This window comes from Toxotes jaculatrix, chromosome 11 (genome assembly GCF_017976425.1).
Source record: "Toxotes jaculatrix isolate fToxJac2 chromosome 11, fToxJac2.pri, whole genome shotgun sequence".
Classification (NCBI taxonomy): Eukaryota; Metazoa; Chordata; class Actinopteri; family Toxotidae; genus Toxotes; species Toxotes jaculatrix.
In genome coordinates, this window is record NC_054404.1 from 14,539,885 (window position 1) to 14,555,677 (window position 15,793).

General features: G+C 40.8%; 1 protein-coding gene across 1 annotated transcript in view; it reads left to right on the forward strand.

The window, feature by feature from the left end:
• adgrb3 (adhesion G protein-coupled receptor B3) overlaps window positions 1–15,082 on the forward strand; it is a 112,402-nt gene extending 97,320 nt beyond the window's left edge. The window contains exons 20-31 of the mRNA XM_041049673.1: window positions 3,205–3,355; window positions 5,213–5,282; window positions 5,684–5,750; window positions 6,982–7,067; window positions 7,422–7,520; window positions 7,870–8,041; window positions 8,367–8,462; window positions 9,285–9,324; window positions 10,890–11,566; window positions 11,722–11,757; window positions 12,648–12,752; window positions 14,078–15,082. Of these exons, the coding sequence (XP_040905607.1) occupies window positions 3,205–3,355; window positions 5,213–5,282; window positions 5,684–5,750; window positions 6,982–7,067; window positions 7,422–7,520; window positions 7,870–8,041; window positions 8,367–8,462; window positions 9,285–9,324; window positions 10,890–11,566; window positions 11,722–11,757; window positions 12,648–12,752; window positions 14,078–14,266 (1,788 nt within the window). The 3' untranslated portion in view covers window positions 14,267–15,082. The remainder of the gene's footprint in view (window positions 1–3,204; window positions 3,356–5,212; window positions 5,283–5,683; window positions 5,751–6,981; window positions 7,068–7,421; window positions 7,521–7,869; window positions 8,042–8,366; window positions 8,463–9,284; window positions 9,325–10,889; window positions 11,567–11,721; window positions 11,758–12,647; window positions 12,753–14,077) is intronic.
• The last annotated feature ends 711 nt before the right edge of the window (window positions 15,083–15,793 follow it).

Consider the following 15,793-nt stretch of genomic DNA (forward strand, 5'->3'; position numbering starts at 1 on the left):
GAGTTTTAGGAAAACAAAGAACATGATATTTTTTTATACTAAATATCAGGAGGTTTCAAGGAAAAGGTTAAACTTTGTAACTAAATGATTGTTGGATTCTTTTTTTCCCAGCACATTGGCAGTGACTGTATAACAGCAGGAATCCTCTGGTTATTATTCTGCTGAACAAAGGTTCAGCAGAATAATGTATGCATTGTTCAGAGTCTTAAGAGTGTTACATATTGCAGTAAAGTAGGCAGAAGTCTCATAAATAGGAGTTCACTTCAGGTTGGTGTGAGGCACATCCATAGAACAGGAAGCAGAAGTAGCTATTCTCTGACTGTGGCGTGCAAAGTCGATGCATTTCGCTCAGTGTTCCTCCATGGTTCAACAACACTTTGCCACCACCACCACCACCACCACCACTTTGTTGTTTGAAGTTTTATTGTCCTCCACCCAAGCACCTGCTGTATAAAGCACTGGGGCACTTGTTGCCTCAGCCTCCTCCTCCCACACTGATTCAGAATAGTTGGGAAGACAAAAGTAATGTATTAACTGAAGTTTGCTGCATTCTTATACAACCAATTAATGAATCTCTAAATAAGTAAATAATGAATAGTGACTGGCAAATACCTGGGGCTCTGAGGAAAAATAATTTAATTGCCAAGTCAAAATTAGTTTAATCCATTTATGAAGAAGGTGTTCTCAGCAAAACTGAAATCTCTTTTTATGTTTCACATCAATGAGATGTCCCTGCTCCCTTTTTTTCTTTTAATTCCAGCGGCCGCCGCCGTGGCATTATGAAGCAGAGTGTGCAACAGTTCATAGCAATTAACTTTCAATTCTTAATATCGAAGAGAGTGCTGAGGCTCGGCCCAGACCTTTTAGTTAGAGTTTAGTCAGGCCACAGTAAGAAATTCTTCAAATTTCCTCTTCCTGACCTTAAACTGCCATCACTGAACTGGCTTGAAGTATATCCCATCGCCCCCTAATCTTACCTCCACGTCTATCAGCTCTGCAAGGTTTTAATGTGGTCCCTTCCTCAGTTCCTCTGTTTCCATGGATACTGACACAGTGCGCTCAGCTTCTCCCGGCATTTGCCTTTCCAAAGGGCAGCGTGAACTCTAGGTTTCAACCTCGTTTTTGTGTGACAGCCTACGTCCAACCACTGCTATCATAATGTCCTCATAATGTACCTTTCTCTGTTTTCAAATGCACAGTTTTTTTTTCAAGGACTAATGAGATCAGATGGTATAGGCAACCAAGTGAACTTTGAAACATAATGGCTGCATATGACCTGTTTCCAGGAAACAAGGCAGGCTCTATTTTCAGCACCTTGTACAGCACGAGCAACAGCAACTCTAGAATTAGCTTTGGATGTGAGTCTACAAGAGGTACAGCTACTGTATATGACAGTATACACAGCTTCCCTGTCCCTTATGGCCTCCTTCACCTGAAAATCAGTTTGTAAAATGGCTGTTTTCCCTTTCATGTAAGATACAACACAGCGATAGGCTCAGGTCACTAGATTCATATATTCATATGAAAAGTCAGAAACGTTTAAGAAGTGGGAGATGCGTAGCTATAATTTAGCACAGTTAATGCTATTTCTTACTCAGAGCTTATCAAACAAAGATTTATAGCGAAGATTGAGTGTCATTTCTACAAAAACAGCTGTATACACCTGTATATACCACATGAACAAGTGGCAGCGTGTCTTGGGAACATCACATGCTTTGGTTTGATATGTTTCTTTGATACTTTCATTTTGTAGCATCAGCAACTCTAAAGCGCCGTATGTTAAACTAAGTCTTTCACTAAAGCTGAATTGTCTTCCTGTCACCAATGTGATTATTGTTGTATTTCAATACAATTTCAATAAGTTTGGCCCATAGTTAAGATAAAATGTAAATGTAGCCCACAATCTGTCTTTATATTACTATCCTTTGTTGCCACTTTGAACCATAAAAGTACAGTTTATATTTAATGTGTCCTATCAGTGTAAGCAGGATTATATTTTATTATAATCTTATTTTACACTGATTTTCTTTGAAGGTAGAAAACAACAAACCTGCCAATTACATTTAAGTCTCAAAGATGCTAGAAACACAGAAAAGGATTATAACATGCATACTGCATCTGAATGCATCTGAATTTTGTTTACAGTACAGAAATTAATATCCCTCATGGGTGTAGGTAAACAGAAGTTCCCACTTCCTAGGTATGGGGTAATGCAGGATTATTGTCTCGTATGAACCCCATGAACTCTACGGGGGATCAATGGATTTAGTGTGGTTTTCTCAGTGGGGAAGTTAAGTGTATGGGAGATCTCACAGTATGGTGTGGACGCCCTGGGACGAGATGATACACTTCAATCTTTCCCTCTTTGCGCGGCATCACACAGATTACCACAGCTTCACACTGCAAACAATCTGAAGTTAAAAAAAAAGAAAAAGAAAGAAAAGCTTAATCTCCTCTCACTCACAAATGTCAGCGTGCAATGACAAAATTCTTAAGGATACTTCTTCATTTCTAATCCTCTTCCAAACAATCCCATTTAGAGATGGCTCTCTGTGGAACAAAGATGGACAAGCTAATGAAGCTGAAAAGTGCCGCTACATTGTCAAGCCTCGGTGCAATCTGCTGCCTCCGACGTGTGCCTTCTGTATCATTCAAGCAGTGTTGTGGTTTGTTCCCCTCCTCTCTGTGTAAAACAGTTGACCTTGGCTCACATGCCTCCAGGTGGGTTCCCCAGCATACTAATGAGGGTTAGTGCAGAGGAATGCTACGCCACGGCTTTCTGTGTCAGCTAGCCTGGCTCTGATCTTTACTACTATTGCCACCTCTGTTGCTGCAGTTCAAAGTGATGCTTCGTCTCATTCACGGCACAGGACAGTGCTTCTGTGGATGGTCTAGACGGTGCCAATGCAAAATGCTGTTGGTGCTGCAAGAATAGTTCAAGGAAATAAAGGCATATCGATGTAATCGATGTGTATCTGCGGGGAGCTTCTTTTGCTTTACAGGAATCTGTAGTGGAACCTGATGGAGTCTGCATTTGTTCCTGTTATGCAGAGCTGTTGTGCCACAGCTGCACCTCCCTTTTTATATGAGCTGTGGTTTGCTAGTAAGCTGCATTTCTGTAAACGTGATGCTCTTGTTTTAATCCACAACCAATGAATATATCTTTTCCTGACCCCCCCACCTCTTTTTTTTTTGTATCAATAGGGCGTCTGCATCATGACAACAGCCTTTCTGCACTTCTTCTTCCTGGCATCGTTCTGCTGGGTCCTCACAGAAGCCTGGCAGTCGTACATGGCAGTGACGGGAAAGGTTCGGACCAGGCTCATCCGGAAGCGCTTTCTGTGTCTCGGCTGGGGTAAGTAAGCAGTATGTTTCCCTAAACCTCTCCATTATCTTCCATTATACCTCACAGCTGCCATTTTCTCTCAAGGTCTCCGGCCAAGGTTTTCCAAGTAACTGTATGTCTTTTCGTTCCGCTCTTCTCATGCTCTCTGTGGGGCAGCCAGATCTTCATCCTATCAGGCTTTTTGTTGTAATGCTTTTGTGCTCTAGTCGAGCTCTCTGAGGGCTGGGTAAATGGACCGGCCTTGAGCAGCGGGAGGAGACAGACTGGTGCGGCTCTCCCGTAGCAGGTTGCAATGACCTTATGTCTGATAAAGAGGGTGTGAGTCGTGCATTTACACTGCAGCAGAATACATTTTATCTGCTACCCTCAGAAACTGAGTTCAGGAGAACAAAATGCTTATAAATCTACAAAATATTGAATTTATATAGACTCAAGCTTGGTCTGAGTTTGAGCTGTACGATTATACATATTCTGAAATATGTAAATATCACAAAGGAAATACAAGCAGCAATGTGCAGCCAATATAATGTACTTGTTACCTATATTGCCACTGATTTTAATCAGTCTGAGTCTTAATTAAGCTCTTACTGCCTCCCACGCTGTGATCCCTGCACTCCAATATCACACCACAAAAAGAAAAAATAATGACAAACATACATCCAGTGGCAAATTGCAGTGTATACACACGTCTATCAATAAACACAGGCAGGCCAAATATCTGTATCAGAATTTTAAAGATGTCACTTTTTCCTTCATTTGATAAATGTCAGTATGAATCCTCATCCAAAGGGTTCTTTCTTACAGACTACTAGAAATCTCTCCTTTAAAAAAAAAAAAAAAATCAATTTGATTATGAAAGAGCCCACACTCATTCTTCTTGTTACCTAGCAACAAACAAGGCTCTCTTAGTCATTGCAGTGCCACTGCTTGCTGCAAAAAAAATGGACAAAGGCTGTTCTACAATCACACAGATTTCTGACAAAAGCGCCGTAACACACAGTTTAATGATAAATAAGACAGTCAGTGTCTTGTTGTGTGACAAAAAAATGCATTACATCCGAATGCTACTTTTACATATAATGACATGAAAGTAAAATTCCTCTAATCCTCTACAGATTACCACCTGTACTCAGAGAGAAGACAAAAAAAACATTTTCCAGAACTGATTTCTTAAGCGACACAGCAGCACACTGTACCTGTTGTCTTTTAATGCAGCCTGTTTGAAGTGCAGCGTCTCCACCAGGCTGTTGCCTGCTCGCGCTGTGATTTATGACATGCTTGTGTACACTCGGCACTCTTTACCTCTTCAGCACTGCAGAGAGGCACTGGATGGCCACAGGGTCTTCGCCTCGTGCCTCCAGGAAACTGATTACATCAATAGCACCTGCCTGCTCTGCTCCGGGAGAAAAAGCGTTAATATTCTGAGCACACAGTAGTAAGGACCGAATCCATTACATCAATCTATAATGAGGAGCCATACAGCCAAAAAAAAATCCTTCATATAAAAGGTGTGGAGGGTGGTGAAATTTCTTACAGCAGAGAGATGAAATTTCACTACGCGGTTTTCTGGACTTGATGCACTGCTGCCATTTTGTCAAAGCACAGTACAGTCTGTTCTCTGCTGCCACTTAATGGAATACTGTACAGTATGTTGATAGAGTTATTTAAATGCATATTGTTGATCACATGCTCTCAGATGATTGTGTAATCTCATACCGTAGCTTCTAATGGAGTGAGTGTAGTTGCACTTTGTTTAATGACTGCAAGGCACAAAGGCTGACTTTCTCTGAAGTGGGTTTATACTCTCAGTTCTGACAAGCAGCTAGAACTGCTCGAATAACTATCGATTGTTTTCTCTTTTCTAAGGATTACCAGCTTTAGTGGTTGCTGTTTCAATGGGATTCACCAAAACAAAGGGCTATGGGACACCCTTATAGTAAGTTTTTCTTTTTTTTTTTTTCTGGAATGCATTATTCAGCACACATGCAGTAGGTTCAGGGTGACACTTCGGAGTCATGATTAAGTGCTTCTGCAGTGGCTTACTTATCCTAAATAGTGCCATAAACAAAGTCCCATGAACCCAATCAAATTTCAAAATAGCACAGCAAGACTCCAATTTCATCTGAGTTGTATCCCTGCTGGATACCAAACGCATAAACACTGCTTAAAATCTCTTTAGCATTTTATTACCCTATGAAACTTTGGAAATAGAGTTACAGCATATGGCACATCTCCCTTGACAATCAAGGGAAATACAATTGCATGCTGGTGTGTGCCATTAACTTAGATGTTAATGCCTTGGTGGGAGCTAACTGTTTTTTCCTGCTTTTCCTGCAGCTGTTGGCTGTCTTTGGAGGGTGGGCTCCTGTATGCCTTTGTTGGACCTGCAGCTGCTGTTGTTCTGGTATGTTTGAGTCATCAGATATTCAGTTTTTACTTTTAGATACAGAGAAAACAAGGGATGTGTAGATTTCCAGTAGGAAAAAACAGTTACACTGTTAAAACAGTCAGAAGAAATCCATATTAATCGACATAACTTTGCATAGCTTATAAATAATAATAATAACAGTAATAAAACTTGACATTTTGCACACAAACCACAATATAGTTGAATTTGATGGTACAGTATCAATGTGATACAGTTTCACTGTGTTAAAACATAAGAAATTATAGCTATGAAAATGCCAGGAGGAACACACATCACCTCAAAGTCAAAGTAATGGGCATCCCATCAGGCAATGTGCTCAAGCAGTTGCCTTTCACTCACCGTAATGGTGCGTCACGTCGCTGTGATGTAAAGTATTTATGCATCGAATCTGAACAAAATCTAATAAACTGGGATATTTTAATCATCTTGTATTTACACTGTCGCACAGATAAAACTACACAAAGAATGTGATTCTGCAAATCAATGAGTCTGTGTCAGAGGGACAGAGGACGTCCAGATACACAAAGACTTGAAGTCTTACTGTGCTGTGGTTTTCATTTGTCAAAAACCACAGAGGAACGCAAGCTAATCTCTCTGCAAAAGTGGCAGAAAACCCTCTGCAGTGAGAATGGACACCATACTGCTGTTATCACTGTATTGATACTGTAACATCAAAATCAAATGTCTCATAGTAACAAATGGTGTTAAATAAAAACTTACCCAAATGTATTTGTATAAATAGTTAATGAACTCTTTATCTCAGCTAGAGGACTTTGAAAAAGACCATAGCCTAATGTTTTAAAGACTCGTCTTCCCAGCTACTGTAATTCTTGCTCAGTTTTCTATTAGCGCAGGCTCTGCTAATAATAGGAGAAGGTGCCTTTGAGAAGACAAGTGTTTCTTGTCAAGCAGATCTTTTCTTAAGGCTGTTGTGCTGGGCTGAGTGTGTAGGGCATGCCTCATCCATTGGCTGAAATGTCACAGAGATGAGCAAACAATAGAAGCTAGAGGTCAAAGCTCAGTGCGGATGGAAAATCGAGGGGAAAAAAAAAAAAAACGCCCGCGGGATAATGACATCAATCACTGACTACCTATGGAGAATGTCAAGCCGGGAAATTAAAAGAAATATTTCACATTGGTTTTGAAATGATCTTGTTGCGGTTGATTTATTGAGACGTTAATATTCCTGTTCCCTTCCCATCGACAGGTCAACATGGTGATTGGTATCTTGGTGTTTAATAAACTAGTGTCCAGAGATGGCATACTGGACAAGAAGCTGAAGCATCGAGCAGGGTATGACAGCACATCCTTGTTAGTACCTCTGTTTTTCTTCTAAACATTTTTCTTCTTAACATCATGCAAAAATACACATATGCTTTGATTTTTTTTTATTTTATTCATATGGAGATTTAGACCTCCTTTTCTTGCTGCTGAAAAGAAATTAGAGACATAAACATAAAGAGGTCAGATCTCTCTCGGGAGCGACATGGCTTCGTATTTCTTTGGCAGAATCAGTCCAAGATGGAAATCATTAAAACGCCCACACATTGGCTGCTTCTGCTGTTGCTAATATGACGGGGGAGAATTTAAACTCGGGGTAGTGGCTGTTAGCGTTGTTTGTCATGCTGTTGTCTCTATGTCCTACAGACAGATGAGTGAGCCGCATACAGGATTAACTCTCAAGTGTGCCAAATGTGGTGTTGTATCAACAACTGCTTTATCAGCAACTACAGCTAGCAATGCAATGTAAGTGCCTGTCAGTGTCTCTGAATCAATAAGACGATGCTACAGGGAGTCTCTGCATGTACAGCGTGTCCACCTCTACAGTTTAGACCAGCTCGCAGTCCACTGCAGTGTAAACTGATACTCCAGTTACATCCACAGGACATCAGGTCTACGGTGTGGAGTGTTGTTAAACACACAAAGTTACATGCTTTTTTTCTTGTTAATGTTGTACATTACTACTAGCATGCACATTAATATGCTGCCTTTACTATGGAGCAAAAAGACCCTGATGGAGATGTTACTCTGCAGTCCATACATGATCGTGTCATGCTTTTATTTCCTCTATACAATCCTTCCTCTCTTCTCGCAGGGCGTCTTTGTGGAGTTCCTGTGTCGTCTTACCTCTGCTGGCTTTGACCTGGATGTCTGCAGTGCTCGCCATGACAGACAAGCGCTCCATCCTCTTTCAGATCCTCTTTGCTGTCTTTGACTCACTGCAGGGTTTTGTCATTGTGATGGTGCACTGTATCCTACGGAGAGAGGTAGAGGATGATTTTAAGCCACCCCTTCTTTCACCCGTGAACTTTGTTCACTTGGGGAGTTTTATTTAAAATGTGGCAGGGGACTAGATTGGCTCAAGACACAAATGAACCCTAAACACATTAAGTTCTCACAACCAGAGACAGAGACTGTGCTGGTTTTTGCAGTGTAACACTTTCTCAAGTAAAATACTGCCATCTTTTAAGATTTGACCTAATAACAAAATCAGTGATGAACTGTCAGAGGCATATATACATATACATATACATATATATATGAAATTAAGGATTGTGGACATGATGAAAAACTGATCCCCCCTGTCTTTAGGTCCAGGATGCTTTCAGATGTCGGCTCAGAAACTGCCAAGACCCAATCAGTGGTGATGCAACAGGAACCTTCCCTAATGGGCATGCTCAGATAATGGTAGGCACAGTTACCCTCTGTTATCTGTAACCATTAAAGCCTCTATAATTTAAGCAATGTTCTAATGCTAATGTCCCCTGGTTATTTATAATACACATGCATACCTCTTTGACCTTAATTTAACTTGTGCTCTTCATGCAATTTTTAAATTTTCTTTATTATTTGGCTGAAAATGGCCTCTAAAATATGACGTATTGTTTCCCAGAGGTTTGCAATTTTCCATGCAACGGTTGCAAAGCTGCAATTACATGCGTGGTACATACTTGGCCCTCTGATAAATGGCATTAGTTCCCTTTGGTTTTCTTAGGCCCTAAGCCCAATCCTTTATTTCTGTTTGATTGAACTGAGTGTCCATGTTTGCCATGCATCCCTCTCATTTCCTCTCAACACGGTAATAGAGGACTGCTCCCTGCCTGACCTTTGAAATGGGACACCAGTCTCTTCATCTAGCACAACGCCGCCACTGGCACATCATAGCAATGATCTGCCATTAGTATTCTAATACCCCTCAGAGTGAAATAGTCTTCACGATAGCAGAATGGTGTCAGGGCCCCGTGGTTCAATACAGTCATTAGCAATGAGCACAAAATGTTTCCCAGCTGCTGCAGTAGCATTTTTTTTCCATGGATGTTTTATTGATATATTGTTAGGATGAAGTCAAGAAAAAAATGACTGCTTTGCAGTTTTCTAAAGCAGTGGGAAATAAAAAAAACAACTATTGATCTAATTTTGCAGCTTTTATAGATGACCATGCCTCTGGTTATTCTGGTTTTGTGCCTTATTCTCAGCAATGCTTACCATTTGAATGTCTTCTCTCTACAGACGGACTTTGAGAAAGATGTGGACATTGCCTGCCGATCAGGTAAACAGATGGCCTCTTGCTAACAAGATTCTCCTTGTGTTGCATGTAAAAAAAAAAAAGAAACCCAAAAGAGGTTAGACAGTAAAAAATAGCTCAGGTTACATAACAACCAACAATCCCCACAGGAGTTTTTTCACAGTTACCAAAACACTGAGTTTAATCTGAGAACAAAACAGTATAAAGAGAGCTGTTGGATATTCACTTTATTTGTCAGCTTTACTGCAGTAAATGTGAATAACAGCGGCTTTTCTCATCTTTTAGCAGTGGCACTTTGTAATTACATTTTTCATTAACATGTTGATGCTGTCAGAGAATAGGTACATAGGTGCTATGTGTCTGATTTTGGGAGGATTGTCTTCCTCTAATGCTTAGCTCATAGTAGTGGGAGGATAATATTTCTTCCCGATTCCTCCATCTAGTTATTCTATACTTGTGAGCCACAGTAATCGCTGGTAGACAAGCGTATGATTCAATAAAAGTATCTTGGACAAATGTTCCTAAGAAAAGTTATCCTGTATATAACTAGTGGTGGTAACTTGAACAAGCCCTCGCCTTTCTCCAATCCCTTCCAAACCAATGAAGAACACATCCTAAATGGATCTGCAGGGAATAAGCAAGCTGGCCATTATTCAGAGCACTCAGAAACACAGCTTGTTAAGAGACGAAAAGGGCTGTCTGGCTCTTCTGACCCACGTTAGTTCATGCTGTGCAGTCTTGTAAAGCTAAAATGGACATTTCCAATACAAAAAGGCCGAGCAGACAGGTGTCATTTATAAATCATGACCAGATTTAGACCGAAGCGGAGCTGCAGTCAGAGAGAAATGCACTTTACAGATTACTCTCTGGGTTACACAGAGTTTGAGTTGGTTGTTTACAAAAAGGGATTATTGTCAGCAGCAGAAGTAATATTCTGCAGTGTCACCCTACAGAATAAAAGTGTAAACTTTGATCAAAGGGATTCTTCAGTATGAATACCAGACTCCTCGTGTTTTCCCCAAGTCCACACTGAGCAGTAAATTAGACTCAAACAAAAAGGCGAGTATTACATCTTATTTGTTGTGCTTGTGATCTCCTCGCAGGCCTTTTGTGAACACATAACATAAAATTCCTACTGATTCACAAGGCAAAGATTAAAATGCTCAGTGGGGAGGACAGGGTGTTCTTATAACCAGAAGCTGAATAGACAGCTGCTGACTCTTTGAATATTTGGTGCATCACAAGGTCATCACCAATCACTAAATTAGGATTAGGATGCTACATAGTGAATAGCAAGGAGAATGAATCCATGCTTCCTTATTTACTGTTGCACCCTCTAGAGATAAATGCTGTTCTGCTGTTGTGTCCCTTTGTATTTAGGTGTGAAGTCACACTCAGTGCATATTCACAGTTATTTGTCTTGTCATTACAGTTTTCCCTCTGCAGCACTAAATCCTTTGGGAATTGGTTCATATTGACTTGAATTCTCTTGTTCTTTTGGTCATATGCTGGATAATCTCAGACAAACTGTGACATTACTTTCATTACTGACAAATTCCAACTAATCCTTGTATCACTCTGCCCTGCAGCACTCCACAAAGACATGGGCTCTTGTCGTGCCGCCACCATAACAGGCACCCTCTCCCGCATTTCCCTCAATGATGAAGAGGATGAGAAGGCCCCTGAGGGCCTCAACTACTCCACGTTGCCTGGCAACATCATCTCCAAAGTGATTATCCAGCAGCCTTCAGCTCTGCACATGCCAATGGGAGTGGGCGAGCTGAAAGAGCAGTGCATGGCTGACAGCAACGCCGACATGCGCCGCACTGTTTACCTGTGCACCGATGACGCCATGCGCCAGAGCGACCAAGACATGGGTGGCCATGACATGGAGGGCCACTCGGCGCAGGGCCAGATGATGGAGACAGACTACATAGTCATGCCTCGTGCCTCTGCAGCAGTGTCAGGGTCGGGTAACGTACCCACCCTCCTGAAAGAGGACACCAAGATGAACATCACTATGGATACGCTGCCACACGAGAGGCTGATGCATTACAAGATGAGTCCTGACTTCAATATCAGCCCGTCAGGCATGGACCACATGAATGTGAACCTGGAGCAGCAGTATCCTAGCGCTCCAGAGCAGATGCAAAACCTGCCCTTTGAACCTCGCACGGCTGTTAAGAACTTCCTCGCGGAGATGGAGGAAACCGCGGGGCTTTCTAGGAGTGAGACAGGGTCTACAATATCTATGAGCTCCTTAGAGGTACATACGCTCATGTGGATTAAGCGCAGAGGATACAGAGCTGCAATAAACACTTTACCACACACCTTAAAATATACCATACACGTTTATGAATATACATATCTTCTTAAACTGATTACTCAATAATTTAATACCTTCATGTTTTATTTTTACAGAGACGAAAGTCACGATATTCTGATCTGGACTTTGAGGTACGTACAACATTTTTTTTGTGCCGTAGTACATACATCTAGCTTTTTTTATGCAGTGAAAAGCCATTTTTTTTAAAGTTGTGTTTGTCATTTGATTTACTAGTACTTGTTGTGCCTCTTAAGCTTATTGGAGTTACACAGCCTTGACTCAACGAGATTTATTGACATGCTGTGTAGTTAAGGTAAAAGCAAGGCTGTCAACTGACAAACAGGGCAACAGTTCTCATCTACATTTTGTCCTCCTCCATCTCCTACATCCATTAGCTATACGTTGATTTTCAAAATGTATGCTTTTAAAGTCATTTGCACATTTCACATCTGATTTTGCCACTGGTTTTGACAATTATTATATTGGCTTGCAAACTCATATTCAAACCCCCCCTTTGGCAGGTTTTAGCATTTCCTTTGCATTGTTAAATCAGGCTTTTCTGCATATGTATTGTACACTCTTTCAAAGTAAAGGAAACATGAGGCTTCTGGCAGCTATTTCGGCATGGGGTGCATTTTGTTTTAGATAAGATTAACACCAACCCTTAAAATGGAAGATCCGTGCCAAGGTTTGATTACAAGGATTTCCCTTACGCCAACAAAACTATAAATGAGGCAATTTGTCACTGAAGAATTGTGTTTAATCTAGATACACCAGCCACTGCAAATTAAAATAGTTCAGGCTTTGGGTGTCCTATCACCTTAACTTTAATTAACATGGTGTTTCCTTTATTTTGGCAGTCACATGTATATATGCAGAGACGAGTAGATTTGTTTCAAACCTGGCCTATGAGTAAACTACCATGACACTAACAAATTGATCAGAGTTGGAGGGGGTGGAGAGGAAGATGCATTTCCATTATTGGCTGTCAATACCAAAGAAAAAACCCTTGCCATTGCAGAAAGTCATGCACACCAGGAAAAGACACATGGAGCTGTTCCAGGAACTGAATCAGAAATTTCAAACCCTGGACCGATTTCGAGACATACCAAATATGGGCAGCATGGTGAGTAACAGGAAACCACGGGGGTGGCTGTCAGCCAATGAAAGAGAGTAACATCCAAATACCCTATTATTAGATATCCGGTACAGGACACATAATGTGTGATTGTGCAAATGAGCGGTTATGGAGCTAAAGTATTCATGTGGAAGTGAACCTTCCTATACATAGTGGGCCTGCCAGCAGCTGGCAGGGGGGCGAGTGAGGGGGCTGCCCCTTAAGAGCACTGAAGCATTTTCTCCACAAGGCCAGTCTCAGGGTAGAAAGACCTTTGGTAATCTTGTTGCAATAGAGTGCATCCATTCCAATGCAAGGCCATGAATGCACTTTTATTTACATGCACATTCCTACTTAGCAACCCCATCATTTTTTCCATTAATGCATGGCAGATTATTTAATCTATCAACATCTATGCAAATATTACCTTAAATTCACCTTTCTCGCACTGCAGCTGTGTGGGGGGAAAACTTTTCTTCTTTGTCACAATGGAGTTAGAAGTCAGGTGAATTATGAGAATTCCTCCTGACCTTGCTACAAATCAAAAGTCTCACCATCTGTCTCCACACCTGGCTGGAGCTGTAGACAATGGGGATGTCAAGCTTTATCCGTCTCCCTCAGACAAGTGGCAATGTTTTCTGTATTGAATGCAACAAACAGAAATTGGGCTGGTGACCAAACACAGCCAGACTATTAGACAGTGTCAGCTACACAGCAGCCTTTTGGCTGCATGTAATCCTTTTTCACTCACATTTCAATCACCCCTACAGCACAATGTAATTTGAGGTCTGTTGCTTAGTAACCAATGCAAGTTCTTTTGTATAGAAAACGATAACTACAATACAGTGTCACTCCCCCCTTTTCTTTTTTCTTTTCTTTTTTTTTTCCCAAATGAATCTACTGCAGAGCTGGCTGCAGACATTAGTATCCATTTTGTATTCCCTGTCTGGGAACAGCTTCTCTCCCTTATTTGCAATAGTGTCTTTGGGACTGTCAGTGAGAGCATATTCAGATGAATGGCTCACACATGAAGCCCATATAGCTCACCAGTTACCAAGCTTGGGGAAAACACAATTCTGCTACGACTCCATGATAATAGCGTAAGCATGTTCACATTTAATACACTACCATTATCTTTTGTTATTTGATGCTTCCCACAGCATTAATCCATTATTTTTCAATTAGCAATGGGTAGGAATTCATATAATGCCCTTTTGAATGAATTGACTTCACAGGAAAAGTCTTTTTTTTTCTTTTTTTTGTAAAAAAAAAAACAGTTAAGCTGCAGAGGATGTCATGCCACTAATATCACACCCCACTGGCCATGTTCACAGGACAAGGCAATGCCAAACAAGAACCCATGGGAGAGCTACAATCCAGCCTGTGAGTACCAGAATTACGCCACTATGAATGTACTAGAATCTGACACCAAGGACTCACTGGAGATGACGCCTGCAGAGTGGGAAAAGTGTGTCAACTTACCCTTAGACGTCCAGGAGGGAGACTTCCAAACAGAGGTCTAGAGGGTGAAGAAGGAGAAAATGCAAACTAGGAAAGGAGGAGAAAGGGATGTATTTTGCACTGAATAAAGCAACAGACTTTTCTAACAGCCTTGGCATACATATCTGGATAATACGAGTGTGGCAGGGACATTATGTGCCAATACAATATAAGGACTGAGGAGAGAGAAAAAAGAAAAAAGGGAAAAAAACATCAGTGTTACTTTTTGTATTCTCACTAGTGTACTTAGTGTGGGGCAGCCTGGTGTACAATATTTACCATCATGTGTTTCAAATTATCTGTTGAGGAATTGGCTAAAAAAGGTAATCTCTCTAGATGACACCTCACAAAGCAAATGACATGCCATGTCGTCCCAGCTTCATTGGGTCTAGTTTTGATTTCATAAAACTTGACCCGGGAGCACAATGTATATATTTATGCAGGTTTTTAAAAAGTTTATAACAGTCTGTTTGGCCATTACTACACTTTTTACTTTATAATATAAAACATGGGAGGCAAAGAGGATTTTTTCTGTCATATTAAAATGAATGTTTGTCAAGCTACATTCTTCATTGCTTTAAATGCAATAAAGATAATACTCACTTTTATATAAATAATATATTTCACAACTTTAATACTGCAGAATCTGCTTGAAGGATCCCAGCAAGCTCTCTCATCTGCAGCTCTGTATAAAATATTTAAAAACAAAATGTTGTATGGTGTAAATAAACTTTTGTCTACATATGTTTTACTTGTGCCAATTTATTTTAATGAGAAAAAAATGCCAACCTGATCAAAAGTTATAGCGAAAAATGTTAACATTTGAAAAGGAATGTAAATAAAAGAGGAAATATGTTCGTACTGCTTCAGAGGTTGTGTCAAGTTTATGTGGTTTGTTTGCTCATGTTGCTTGATTAAGAGAACACTTGAATGTATGAAATCGAATGATGTGGATGTGACTAGATATGGAAGAAGTATTAATGGTTGAAAATTGGACTCATGATTGACAGTGTCCCATTTCTCTAAAAACCATGAACACTGTTTGGACTTTTGTTAAACATCCAGCCTTTTCTCCAGGTTAGTTCAGCACAGATTGGATAATACAAGAAAACAAAAGAAAAGAGTTCTCCTCAGCACCTCACTTACCATCCCCTCTGATCAGTTTTAGCTGAGGTCAGTCATTCCCTCTATGATTTAAATCTTACCTTTAAATGCATTTGAAGTTAAAGTTTCCTGACTCACCTCATAAATCCAACCCTGTATCTGATTTCAGAATTTGGATAGGAAACATTCAAACTCCTAATGGGTTTCTGTGCCTCCAGAAGGTTCACCTGATAAGATCAGGTAAGATTTTGCTGGGGCAGACAGGGCCAGATGGAGCGCAAATGGGAGGAGAGTGTGAGGGCTTAGGGAGAATCTTATTTGTGCTGTCTGGTGGTCTGCAGTACGGCTGGCACTCTGGCAATGAGAGCATCAGTATGTGTCTTCCCTCTGGGGAGCAGCGGTCGGAAGAAAGAGGAAGAGACGGAGGAGGAGGAGGAGGTGTGATT